The sequence below is a fragment of the Hoplias malabaricus genome, chromosome 4 (genome assembly GCF_029633855.1).
Source record: "Hoplias malabaricus isolate fHopMal1 chromosome 4, fHopMal1.hap1, whole genome shotgun sequence".
Taxonomy (NCBI): Eukaryota; Metazoa; Chordata; class Actinopteri; order Characiformes; family Erythrinidae; genus Hoplias; species Hoplias malabaricus.
In genome coordinates, this window is record NC_089803.1 from 45,016,771 (window position 1) to 45,031,307 (window position 14,537).

Consider the following 14,537-nt stretch of genomic DNA (forward strand, 5'->3'; position numbering starts at 1 on the left):
CCCCTGCTAATGAGGAGGTTGAGAGGCTAAATTTTCAGAGTTGTAGGCGTGGGAGTCAGGAGTCAGCTTGCGAATTTGGAAATAAAATAAGGAGGCTAGCGCAGAAGGCTTACCCTGGAGTAGAAGTAAAGGTTGTAGATATGTTGGCTAAGGACCACTTTATTAATCAGGTGGCCCAGGGTGATATAAGGGTGCAGCTGAGAGCAGCCAAACCGAAGAGCTTAGAAGAAGCTATCACTTTGGCCACCGAGTTGGAAGTGTTACGGGATTTGGAAAGGGAGGATTCCGTATCTAGAGATCTTAAGGTACGAGGCATACAAGCCGCTTGTGAGAAGGAAGATGCAGCTGTTCTTAACAAGGTTTTGCAAGCTATTGATCACTTGACTCAGGAAGTTCAAAAGTTAAAGGAAGATAGGGCACACTCATCGGGCTTTCGAGGAGAGAGTGGGGGATTTAGGTCTAGGGGTGACCCGGATCCTTCTCGTCGGCGGTGTTGGCGTTGTGGTGAGCTTGGTCATATAAGCAGAGATTGTGTTACAGCAAGGGTGTCGGAAAACTAGAACGGGTGGGTGTTGTGGGCTGCTCATCCACCCGCCTGGGCTTATCCAGTCAGCCCCTGTTATGTTTAGAAAGTGCTGGTATGGGATTTTATATCCATGGGAGGATATTAGAACAGCCGGCTAGATGCCTTATAGACACAGGAGCACAAGTATCTCTTATAAGTAGTGCTTTTTTGTTCAACTTACGGGTTGATGCCGCCGTGGAATTGCAAGTTTATCGGGGAAATGTGCGGGCTGCAAACGGGGCATTGCTGGACATTCTTGGGACTTGGGAAGCTTCCTGTGGGTTTGATGATTTGCGGGTTAAACATGTTTTTTTGGTTTGTAGAGACATTAGTCAGGCTGTTTTGTTGGGCACTGATTTCTTGTCTAAATTTGGGGCTGTTATTGATTTGAAAAATCATACTTGTTCACTTTTAGGCAAGTGTTTACCTATGACCGGGGTATTTGAAAAAGGAGGTGTTAGGAAGGTGGTAGTGAAAGAAAATGTAGTCCTTCCCCCCCGTTCTGAGGTGGTGGTGTCGGGTTTGGTCCCAGGGATTCCGAGGGGTGAGGTTTGTGGACTGGTGGAACCCAGTGAGGTGCTTGTAGAGAGACATGATCTTCTCATTGCTCGTTCTGTGGGGCAGGTTATTCAAGGGGAAGTCCCAGTTAGAGTAATGAATGTATCTATAGAACCGATTGAGTTGAGAGCCGCTATGTCCTTGGGGGTTTTTACCTCTGATGTTGAGCTTTGTCAGTTAGTTGATGATTCTGTTGCGCTTCCAGATAACCAACTAGATGACATATGTGGTCAGTTGGGGTTGTTAAATAAAGGATTAAATAGGGAGGAATTAGAGGCAGTTAAAGCACTTGTAAGGGCAAATCTGTCTGTTTTTAGTATGGGTCCCCATGATCTTGGGAGAACCCATCTTTGTCCACATCGGATCAACACCGGGGAGGCCCCACCAATTAAAATGCCACCCAGGAGAGTGCCAATCCACTTCCAAGAAGAGATGAGCAGAGAAGTTCAAAATATGCTCGCAAGTGGTGTCATTAGTCCCTCTTATAGTCCCTGGGCAGCACCGGTTGTTCTGGTGAAAAAGAAGGATGGGTCTCTGCGCTTCTGTGTGGATTACAGGAAGTTGAATGAAGTTACTGTTAAAGATGCTTATCCTTTACCACGGATAGACGATGCTCTAGACTCCCTTACTTCTGCTCAGTGGTTTTCCACTTTAGATCTGGCCAGTGGCTATTGGCAGATGGAAGTGGAGGAGAAGGATAAAGAAAAGACTGCATTTGTGACGAGAACAGGACTATACCAATTTAATGTTCTTCCTTTTGGTTTGACAAATGCACCCAGTACTTTCCAGCGGCTCATGGAGCTTGTTTTAGCTGACTTACAGTGGACTTCCTGTCTTATTTATCTGGACGATATCATAGTTTTTGGCAGGTCTTTTGAGGAACACCTTCATCGTCTACAGGTTGTCTTGGGGAAGTTGAACCAAGCCAATCTTAAGGTCAAACCCAGTAAGTGTCAGTTGTTTGACAGGCAGGTTAAGTACCTGGGACATCTGATCTCTAAGGATGGTGTTCAGACCGATCCAGAGAAAGTGGTTGCGGTTCAAGAGTGGGCAGTTCCACAGAGCCAGACTGAGGTTAGGAGCTTTTTGGGTTTGGCTTCTTATTACAGGCGCTTTGTTAAGGACTTTGCTAAAGTGGCGAGGCCCTTACATAGACTTACTGAAAAAGGAGCCAAGATGAGGTGGACGGATGAATGTCAAGAGGCTTTTGATGAGCTTAAGAGACGGCTGACAACGGCACCTATTTTGGCTTTTCCAGATCCTGAGAAAACTTTCATACTGGATACCGATGCGAGTAATGTAGGCATCGGAGGAGTCTTGTCGCAGAAAGTAGAGGGGAAGGAATGTGTCATAGCATATGCAAGCCGTTCTTTGAGCCGGACGGAAAGGAATTATGCTACTACAAAGAAGGAGCTCCTTGCTGTTGTAACTTTTATGAAACAGTTCAGGCACTATTTGATGGGGAAAAACTTTAATTTTGAGAACAGATCACAGTTCCCTGCGGTGGCTCCACAGTTTTGAATGTCCCGAGGGTCAAATTGCAAGGTGGTTAGAGCAGCTGGCGTCTTTCGATTATGATATTGTCCACCGTCCTGGAACTTCCCACTGTAATGCGGATGCTCTCTCCAGGGTTCCGAGAAGTGAGCTAGTCGCAGAGGGGGACCAAGCCATTGAAGTGGACTATGTCCACCAGAGTGATGAATGTGAGGTTATAAATTGGGACTGGAAAGTGGAACAGGACAAAGACGAGACCCTGCAAAGAGTGAAAGTATTGATCGAGCAAAATAAGCCGCCTTTGGAGATGAAGCAAGATCCTCAGTTGCGAGGGTATTGGAATATGTGGAGTACCCTTATTGTGAAGGGGGGCATTTTGAAGAGCTCCCAACGGGGTCTCCATGGTGTTGGTCCATGTGAACGAGTAGTGGTCCCAAGAGTGTTAGTTCCGGATTTGTTGAGATATCTGCATAACACGAAAACGGGGGGTCATTTGGGCCCTAATAAATTAAGGGAGAAAGTAAGAACTAGGTTCTTTTGGCCAGGGTGGAGTCATGATATCACAGAGTGGTGTAAGGAATGTGAACTCTGTGCTGTTTATAAGTCCAGTGGGCCTGAGCCACGTGCCCCTCTTCATTTTATTCAAGCTACCTATCCTTTTGAGAAGGTAGGCATGGATATTGTGGGTCCTTTGCCTACTACTTCTCGGGAGAATAGGTACATTTTGGTGATTGCAGATTACTTTAGTAAATGGTGTGAAGCATTTCCCTTGAAGAATCAAGAGGCTGATACCATAGCTAGGGCTATGGTTGAACAGTTTATCCTTAGATGGGGTACACCTAAGAGTATTCATACAGATCAAGGGAAGAACTTTGAATCGGCTTTGTTCAGAGAAATATGTGACTTGTTGGAGATTCAAAAAACTAGAACTACCCCTTACCACCCTCAGTCAGATGGGTTGGTGGAGCGGTTAAACCGCACCGTCACAACTATGCTCTCAATGTTTGTACATTCTAATCAGAGAAATTGGGATGAGCTTCTCCCATATGTAATGATGGCATATAGGAGTAGCGTGCAAGCCAGTACAAAGTTCTCCCCTTATTGTGCTCTTTTTGGTCGGGAAATGGTTATGCCTTCAGATTTATTGTTTAATGTTGATGTAATAAAGCCTTACGTTTCAGTGGGAGGTTATGTTAAAGAGTTAGAGGGGAGATTACAGTCTGTTTGGGAGGCTATAGGTAGACATCAACAAAAAGCTTCACAGGGACAAAAACATTTTTATGATTTAAGGGTGCGTGGTCCCCAATATGTGGTGGGGGATAGAGTATGGCTCCGAGATAAGTCAAGAAGAAGGGGGAGATGCCCCAAGTTTCAGAGACATTATACAGGGCCATACACAATTAAGAAAAAGTTGTCTGAGGAGCTCTTTAAATTGTCTTCCCAGGAAGGATTAGACTTTGTTGCTCATTATAATCGCCTTAAGCTTTGCACGGTTCCTTCTCTTCCAGGGGTACAGCGACGCGTTCCCAGAGAACTGCCTGTTGGAATATCTGGGGAGAGACCAGATCCGGGCCGGAGAATGCAGGTTTTAAAAGGAAATCCTGGCGCTTCTGCATGGGGAACCTGGTACAGCCGCAGAGAAAATATAGCCCTCCAGGGGGACACTGGGGACGACAGGGTGTCCAATTTAGCCTCTCCGGGAGAGAGGTTAGCAGGGACAGTGGATGAGCCCGTTCTGCCAGCTACCAACAAGGGGCTTGGACCCAATTGAACCATTGCCCGATGCGGAAGATCGTGTACGGATTCCAGATGGACAACAAGGATCCAGCGATGGAGGAGTGAATATTTCTCAGTTACCTTTACCTGGACGCACTAGAATCTCAAGGGCCCCAGTGTGGCATAGGGACTATGTTGTGAAATTGTGAAGGACGTGAGGGCACGTCCCAGTGAAAAGGGGGGGTAGTGTAAGAATGATGAAGAAAAGGGGTGGGGTTAGACACATTTAAGGGGGGGAGCGACCTCTGAGGGGGGACTTCCGGGTCGCGATCGCGTTTTGAGAGGCTTCCAGGTTGAGACAGGAGAGAGGAGGAGGTCGGGGCCTGGTGTGTGTGCGCGTCGGACGGTGGACCTGTTGCGGCCGTTGTTGATTGTGGGGAGCGGCGGTGAAAGGGTGAACGGCCCTGGACTGTGATATCTTCCGGTGGGCAGAGGAGCGTCGGGTGTGGAGGAGTTAATCGGGCGCGGAGCGTCGGACTTGGAGGAGTTAATCGGGCGCGGAGCGTTGGGCGTGGAGGAGTTCATCGGGCGCTGCTCGGAGTGGAACCTACGCAGGCTTTGTCTGGGGACCTTCCAAATTGAGCCGGGTCAGTCCGTTCCTGGTCAGACTATTTTTATTGAGTCCATGCTGATGATGACAAACTCTGTGTTGCCCGTTTTGTGGTGTGTTTAGGGGATTAATTATTCATACTGACTCTCATATTTTCACAACTTCTTACGTACTTTTAATTAATACATAAGAGTGTAGTTTTATAGTGTTCTTTAATGTTTGGCGTGGGATTTCCCTTTTTATAATCTGAATACTCGCTACTTCCTTATATAACTATCTTGACTTAACTCTTTAAAGCTGTTGAAGGGGAGGGAGTCAAGTGAAGTGGGCAGTCTAAACTATTTATCTTTGCTGTGTGTAGTATTCTTTTCTTTTATAGAAACGTAGGGTTTACAAGGATGTGTGTGGATTGATATCACTTTTGGGGTGGATTATAGTTGTGATGATCACTAGACAAGAGTGTAGTTTTGGTCCACTTTTGATGACTTCCTGGAGTAGCTGTAGAGGAGGATTAGGTCAAATATAGGGAGGTATTTTATGGTGTTGTGCAAAATAAAAGATTGCTTCATATTAATCGGACCTCGTCTGGTTGTGCGTCATTGTTGGGGTTATAATTAAATTGTGTCCAGACCTTCCTGGCTTATCAAAGGTGGTGGCAGCGGCTACTCCTAACAAAGAGAGTCCCTACACATATGATAACACACGACCTCGAGTGTTCTATTGCTTTTATACAACAGTTCGGGTAACAAATCTTGAAATATATAAACGAAAGTGGTGTCAGAATGTTTATGAAATTAGTAAATCCTTCCGCCAAATTATACTATAGCTTCTTGAGCATTACAGTAACGAACTCTACTGCAGCGTTTCTCATAGTGTGGGGCGTGTAGGTAGTGCAGGTTGGGCGCAACGAATCTGGAGAAATGCGCATTTATTTAATAATAAGCCTGTCCCCAGCTAGCAAAATTGTATCGGCCCACACTCGGGCCGAATCACGCACGCCGGAACAAAAACACTCGGGCATTGTCTCGGCCGTGATGTACGGCCGTAGAGTGGACCTATAGTTCTGGCCCGAGTCTGGGAAACTCTCGGCCCAGACTCGGCCGAGTGTTGTGGCTGAGGCGCGGCTCAAATGACTCGGTCCTAGTCCGGCAAGCCATAACTAAATCGCGATAACCGGACCATGGCCGAGTTTGAGCCAGAAGCACGACATTAGTGACAGACTCGGCCCAGATCTGGCTCATTATTGGTTTTAATAGTTTTTCTCTATACGCCTTACGCACGCACGCACACACACACCCCTCCCTTCCCTTCCCTCAGAAAAGGGTACAATGAGGTTTATGGTGAAATTATTGCTTTATTAAATTACTTACACTCTCAGAAAAAAGAAAAAGTACATTATTGGTCACTGAAAGGTACAAGTGTTTAAAAGTCCAGTTTTGTTACTTAAAGGTACATTGCATTCTCTTCTCCGGTGGAAGACACGTTTGTAGAATTTCATTATGGAAATCTCATATAACAAAAAAACATAATAAAATAATAATAAAAGATGAAACAGGGTGTATGAAATCAACACATTTTAAAATCTACAATTATAATATAATCCATCCATCCATTATCTGTAACCGCTTATCCAATTTAGGGTCGCGGGGGGTCCAAACCTACCTGGAATCATCGGGCGCAAGGCAGGAATACACCCTGGAGGGGACGCCAGTCCTTCACAGGGCAACACAGACACACACATTCACACCTACGGACACTTTCGAATCGCCAATCCACCTGCAACGTGTGTTTTTTTTTTTGTACTGTGGGAGGAAACTGAAACCCACGCGGACAACACACCAACTTCTCACAGACAGTCACCCGGAGCGGGAATCGAACCCACAACCTTCAGGTCCCTGGAGCTGTGTGACTGCGACACTACCTGCTGCGCCACCGTGCCACCCTATAATATAATCATGTTCCCTAATTTAATGTACATATATGTACAATTGAGGGTACCACCACAATGACAACATATGAAAACCTTTAAACAATGGAAACATACAGCAATTGCAATGTATACAAATAGTACATAAAATCAATACATAGAAAATATATTTGTAACTGGCATTGAAATTTGAAATCGGCAGTGTCATGATTTCCTAAATTCAATTAAAAATCAAATACCGTTTAAAAAAAAACAAACAAAAAAAACCAATTGGTTTTACACCCTAAGAACTGCCATTTAAATTCAGACCTTTCTTTAAAAATATACTATCCTAAGGCCATATAACAATAGTACAGATTTGACACTTATTCCTGGCACACATCAGTTTGATCAACAGTTTGCAAGCCTCTGCTGTGTTGTCACGCTTTGTCAATACCTCACTGACCTCAACAATGATGGAAATATCAGCCATATCCTCATCTCTGGCAGCCTGGAGAACAGGGATCTTCAGGACGTGCAGTGTAGTGAAAGAACACTCAAGTGTAGTCACCTCAGTTGTACTCCTTGTTGAATTCCAGCTCTATAATTAAACAGATAGAGATTGTTCTGTTCTCTTCAATATATTTTCTATAAAAATATTGAATGAAAAACTAAACTGTTTATGCATGCAAATTCATTAACTACAGAACTTCAAATGTAAAAGATTATCAGGTTATAGTACAAATGGTTTTACAAACGATTCTGCTACAACTGATGCTAAAGATCTCATCTAAATAAATTAATTTAACCTCCTATCTGCTTTTTTCCCTGCCCACCTGCATTATTCACTGCCCCAGTAGTTTTCTTACTGCAGTCCATCTTTACGTAATTACATAAAGAAAATGAATTAGTTCATGTTCATAGTTAATTTTGAAAAATTTAACTAACTTCACAGCTCCAAAAATAAACTACTTCACATGCTTTTGTTTATTTTTTTTCTCTCAGTAAATAGGCTTCTACCGTTTTCAATATAACCGATGTCTAAAAGGGGAAAAAAATGGCAATCATTTAAAAAAAAAAGTGGCTTAGAAATACTGTACAATAATTTTGAATGCAATAAATTTGAAGGCAAAATTGAATAATTCTACAACACTATACAGCCTTCACACTATGACCTGTAGTCTATTCAGCCTCCAATCCCTATGCCACAATCATATTGAAATGCAGTAGCAACAAATGTGCTTAAAATAAGCAACAAACCTTTTCATCTAGATTATCAAGAATGGCCTGGACATCTCCTCCAAAGGCTGCCCTTCTATTCCTGTACAGTTTAAGGAGTTTTGGCACGTGTCCAATGCACCATGCAACTGACTCTTCAGGTTGATGGCAGTTATTCTACGAAACTCACTGCATATCTAGAGAGAGAGAGAGAGAGAGAGAGAAGAGTAAACAATAGAGAATACAGATTATCAGTCATTATGTACAGAGCCTGTACATTTCTAGCCAAACACTGGTTCAGTTGATAATAGTTAAGCAGGGATCCAGACTAAAACCATCCCGTCATCCCAAGGCCAAAAATATAGCCCTCTTTTGGGACGCTTTCATGACAAGTGTTGTGTGCGATAAAACTTGTTGCCTTTAAATAACATTACTGTGGTTGGACAATGCTGTACGCTTCTTGGTTAATAAGTAAATAAGTAAAAAAAAAAAAAAAGTAAATAAATAAATAATCCAAACAGCTGATGACTTCGCATTATAAGAATTTTAGAACTGTTTGGGGAAAAAAAGTATCATTTTAGACAAGTAAACTAGATTGGTTCACACTAGGTTTTGCAGTGTGAAACAATCCTACAAAAACTATAAAAAGAAAAATATGCTGTAAAATATGAGTCACAAGTACAGCAAACAAACACACTACTCACCTGACTCTCCAAGAACAGTGCTGGCCATCATTCTCGAACCAGACCAACCAAAGGTTCCTGCTTAACAACCTCCTTCCGCCGTAAAAAAAAGGTTCACTCCAACTCATGTTTGGACCCTTTTTATCCATCTCAGCCCTCATTGCCTTTCTCTCTTCATCCAAGGAATCCTCACTCAGCCCTGCAGGGTTATATCGCAAACATCTTTGTAATCACAAAGCTCACATTTGAAGGTAGAACTTTGGTTCAGGATGTTAACACACAAAGTGCTATGTCAGTCGATTCGTCAGCACGATTGGTTTGTGACAATCGATCTGTCAGATGCTTATTTTCACATAGATATTTACGCCGCACACAGAAAATATCTCAGGTTTGCATTCGAAGGCAAGGCCTACGAATATCAAACGGTCCCGTTCGGGCTGTGTTTGGCGCCACGGGTATTCAGCAAATGTGTGGAAGCAGCACTTGCCCCGTTAAGAAACAAAGGGATTAGGATTTTTTCTTATATAGACGATTACCTCGTTTGCTCCTGAACGAGGGATCAAGCGCTCAGAGATTCCAATACAGTGTTGAGTCACTTAGAGAATCTGGGGTTCAAAATAAACCTGACCAGTCGTCTAGACCCCTCACAGTGCACAGATTACTTAGGCCTGACTATAAACTCCCTCTCCTATCGAGTTCGGCTGTCGGAGAGGAGAGTAACGTCATTCGAACAATGTCTTTCCCGTTTTCGATTGGGGAAGGTGGCCTCGTTACGGCTTTGTCTACGCATGCTGGGACTCATGGCTTCAGTTGTTTCAGTGGTGCAGTGGGGACTTCTCATGATGAGAGATTTTCAACGGTGGGTAGCGTCACTGCGGTTATGCACCCGCAGTCATCTCTACCGTCCTGTCAAAGTGACAGCAGCTTGTGTGACGGCTCTCCGTCAATGGAGAAACTCCGTTGTCTTAACAACGGGGATTCCCCTTGGGGGCGTGTCCATGAGGATAACCCTAATGACGGATGTGTCTTTGCTAGGCTGGGGAGCAACTCTAATGGGCAGAGCTGTGAATGGGTTGTGGCCCCCCTAGCTCAGTCTGGCTCACATAAATTATCTGGAGCTTCTCGCAGTGGTCTTGGCACTGAGACACTTCGAGAATTTTCTCCAAGGTCAGCATGTTTTGTTGAAAACGGACAACTCTACTGTGGTAGCTTATATAAACCGCCAGGGTGGGACACGCTCACTACAGCTACACAAGCTGGCTCGGAGGCTTCTCCTGTGGAGCACCACCCGGTTTTTGTCCATTCGCGCGACACATGTACCGGGGATACTTAACAGAGGGGCGGATCTTCTGTCAAGGGGAAATCCTCTGTATGGAGATTGGAGACCCGCAAGTGGTGACTCAGTTGTGGCAGAGATACAGACAGGCAACCGTAGATCTCTTCGCCTCGCAGGAAAACGCACAATGTCTTCTGTATTTTTCCCTGTGGGACGAAAATGCACCTCTGGGTGTGGATGCTCTAGCCCACCCATGGCCAAACGTCCTTCTTTACGCGTTTCCTCCCTTAAGCTTCATTTCTCCCACACTGACGCGGGTGAGGGAACAGGGCCTGTCTCTTATTCTAATAGCTCCACACTGGCCGTCGAAGCATTGGGTGGCGGAGATCGTTCAAATGCTTGCGGGCCAGCCTTGGCCACTCCCATTGAGGAGGGACCTATTGTCACAGGTGTAGTGGAGTATAGACCAAATACCAGATCGAAATGAAGAAATGAAAAGTTTTGAATTAAACTTTTCCAGTCTGAATAGGACCTTTCGTCTGTGACAACATCCAACATTCCACAGGATTGTTTGTGCCCGCGGGGTTGCAAAGCCCCACACACACGCACACACATAAGCTAAAACATCAAAGAACCCTTTAAAGTAACACATGGCCCCAACACCCCCCTTCTCTCTTTTAACTAACAGGAACTGTCGAGATAACCAATTTTTATAATGCTTTTAAGAGACAGGGACCTCAAACAAAAGGAAGGGTTATAATCCCGCTTGGGACAAAGTGGCACCTCAATGTCTCGTTATCTTCCACGGGAATCAACAGATGTTCAGAAGGGGTGACCTCGAATTGAACCCCATTGACTCATCTAAGCGACAACCTACACATGGATCAACAGCGACCCCAAATGGACACTGGCGAAACTACGCCTCGCTCGGAGTCGCCGAAACCATAGCGGAAAATAGTCGAACTCTGAATTATTCGTGTATAAATAAATGTATTAATGTCACTTTCTGTACCCTCAGATGAATGCCTATCTCCTAATGAAATGTTGTATATTGTGGATTGTTTCTATCATGAAGAGAAATCCTACCTCTGAATAGGAGAAAACGAATTAATATTCTTTCCCAGCTTAGCATCATAAATGGGACGTAAAGATGGAACCTTATGTAAGCGTTTGATATTAATAGTCCAGTGTACCCATTGTTATATGTTGATAACAGGTATAAGAATTTCGATACGCAAAATTCATATTCTTTCTCTGTGAACCAATGACTCAAACCCCCTTCTACTCTCTCCCCCTCGCGAGAGTCACGTGAGACTGAATTTGTGTCCAATCACAAAGAGGACACCTCCCGGTAAGGCGTGACCGCGCCAGCCTTGAAAAAGCAGAGGTTCAGACAGAGTATCCAGAAGTTCAGTTCAGTTCTGCAGCCAAGAAGAGAAGAGTTCAGCCGACGAGAAGAAACAGTTCACGGAGAAGAAAAGACAACAATAACGGCGAGAACATCTGAGAAACTTTGAAACTACAAAGAAACGCTTTTCTACAACGACAACGAAACAAAGGAAAACCTCAGAGACTTCATTGAAAGCTTACGAGAGACGTCTCGAAATTAGCTAAGAGTATGAAGTTTTACTAATACGTCGAGTAATTTGAATATCTTCTTTTCTTTTAATCTTGTTTATGTTTTATTACCCATCGAAGTGTGATCTCACGAGTGATCAAAGCGGGTGAAACTTATTTGTGGCCAGAATAAGATATCAACCTTTTGATTAGTCGATAGCAGATATATTAACGTTATAAGCTGATTCCTGAAGACATTACTCCTGGAAAACTGAACAACGAGACTAGCTAATACTCTGAAAAAGCCGCTCCATTCCGGTGGAAACCAGCCACGCCTGTGAAAATCCAAAGAAGGGAAATCTCGATCGACACAGCTCAGCTTGGGATCGAAAGTTTTCAACTCAACCGGAAAGAGATCCTCCATAAGCGGGCCTGTCTCTCACCACGTGGGAACGACGAGAACACCCCAGGACACGGAGATTAAACAGCAGGACGCGACGGCTCGGTGAAACGGCGAATGAGTAAGCTAGCGTATTTAACACCTTTTCCAGGAGCTAATGTCTAAATAAACCCTCTTTATAATTTACCATTTATTAACCTTAGTTAGCAACAATTTAACCACAAGACAGTAGTGCCTAGTCCACCTTAAGGTCAAAATCGGTTTGCCCTGCTGTGATACCGTGAGATTATAAGGCTACGCTATGTTAATTAAATAATAAAAAAAAAATCTTCTCTTTATTAATAAAACTCTCATTATTTGAAATCACAGTGTTTGCGATTTGTTCATTATTTTCCTGAAAATCCTGAAGTACTCATTTAGCATGATTATTATTCATCCTTAACTAATTATTAATGTTTTAATTGCTTAAGCCAATTATAAATTTTAATTAATTTCATTAAGTCAAATATCAGAGATTGGAGGAGTTTGAATAAGGTCAAGGCTATAAAACAAATTATAAAATATATATATATTCCCAGAGGTATCACGGTGTATGACCAACATACACTACACAGGCGAACGGGGAAATATATCATCCCCACCCAGACAAGATTGCTCTTTGGGCCTGGCCTGTGAGAGGTGGAATCTGAATGCGATAGGTCTGCCACCTGTTTTCATTGATACAATTCAAAGCGCCTGGGCTATTTCTACGCGCACATTATATGAGCATAAATGGCGAGTTTTTGAAAACTGGTGTGTACTAAGAAATGTCACTCCTTTTCAGTGCTCGGTATCAGAGCTTCTCTGTTTTTTACAAGAGTTGTTGGATAAAGGGAAAGCTTTTTCAACAATTAAGGTATATTTAGCAGCCATTTCAGCTTGTCATGTGGGTTTTGGGGATAAGCCTGCAGGACAGCACGCTCTGGTCTCTCAGTTTATGAAAGGGGCACGTCGTAAATGGCCTGTCTGCAGACCTTTGGTTCCGCCGTGGGACTTGTCCTTGGTACTTGATGGACTCTGTTGTCACCCTTTTGAACCTTTAGAGGGAGTGGGGCTGAAGTTTCTTTCCATTAAAACAGCTTTGCTCTGGGCACTGACCACAGCAAAGCGAGTTGGTGAATTACAGGCATTAGCCATCCGCCCTTCATGTTTGCAGTTTGACCCAGGCTACACTAAGGTGCACCTGCATACTAATCCTGTATTCGTGCCAAAAGTGATAGGCTCGGCTTACAGATGCCCGACAGTAGAACTGGCGGCTTTTCACCCCCCACCTTTTAACACTGTGGAGGATCAGAAACTTAACTGCTTGTGCCCTGTAAGGGCCTTGCGTCAGTATATAGATAGAACAGCTGGTTTTAGGAGACATGATCAGCTATTTGTATCATGGGCCACTCCTCATAAAGGAAAACCCTTGTCTCGTCAACGGTTGTCACATTGGATTGTAGAGGCTATAGCAGTGGTATATAGATGTAAGGGCTCACAACCACCAGAGGGTCTACGAGCCCATTCCACTAGAGGTATGGCAACATCCTGGGCATTGTTTAAGGGTGTGTCAGTACTGGACTTATGCACAGCTGTGAGCTGGGCCTCAGGGAACACGTTTGCACGGTTCTACCGGCTAGATGTTTCAGGTCCATCTTTAGCACATGCAGTACTGGAGGCTGGTATGTCTGATTCATTCTGATGGGACATTTATCCAGAACCTTCTTTCTATTGTCTGGAGAGTGCAGTCCGGGAGGTGACTATATCTACTATAGTGAAACACCGAGCAAAGTTAGAAATAGAACGTTGGGTTACTTGACGTAATCCCTGGTTCTTTGATAACAGAGTGAGGTGTTTCACCAACTTTTCCCTCCCTGCACTGGGACGGGAGGAAATCTCTCTAGAATAACCCTTTCAGGGAGGCCGACTGTGGCTAAGGGGCAGAGGCGGAGCCTCATTACAAGTCGACCTGTCTCTCATGGACAGACGTGATGCAATTGGAGCTTCTGTAGTTGGTCACGCCCAAGGCGATTCCCATAGTGAAACACCTCACTCTGTTATCAAAGAACCACGGATTATGTCAAGTAACCCAACGATAGGCGACCAGAAAAATGTAGCTTGCCTGGAATACTGTTATTCGCAAACTTTTATTTTGAAAATGCTCCACAGAGATTAACGTGTTATGGCAGATAGTCTGAGAAGGGTCTGGTTTTAAACTGCGGTCACGCCATCTGCACTTCGCGAAAATGCAGTCATTAAAAATCAATTAAAAATCTAATTGTTACCAGAAAATCTCACTGTTGTATTGAAAAACATGTCCTCAGGTACACAGGGTATATTATTTATGTGTATTTACTGTAAGAATTAGGCTTGAAAAAAAACTTCAAAAAAACTCTGTGGATATTAAATTCTATAAAATGGTCAAATCAAACTGCTACCAGATCACTCCACTGCAGTCTTGAAGAGCATGTTCTCAGGTACCCAGAGAATAATTTTTATACATTTTTACTGTAGTAATTTGGAGTAATAGCAT

General features: G+C 43.8%; 1 protein-coding gene across 1 annotated transcript; it reads left to right on the forward strand.

The window, feature by feature from the left end:
* The first annotated feature begins 12,575 nt into the window (after positions 1-12,575).
* Positions 12,576-13,706, forward strand: LOC136695034 (uncharacterized). Its single transcript, XM_066668852.1, has one exon. The coding sequence runs from the start codon at positions 12,576-12,578 to the stop codon at positions 13,704-13,706; it is 1,131 nt and encodes a 376-aa protein (XP_066524949.1).
* Positions 13,707-14,537: the final 831 nt, after the last annotated feature.

Excerpts from the sequence above, each read along its gene's own strand:
- LOC136695034 (XM_066668852.1), top strand. The coding sequence starts at position 12,576 with ATGACCAACATACACTACACAGGCGAACGGGGAAATATATCATCCCCA.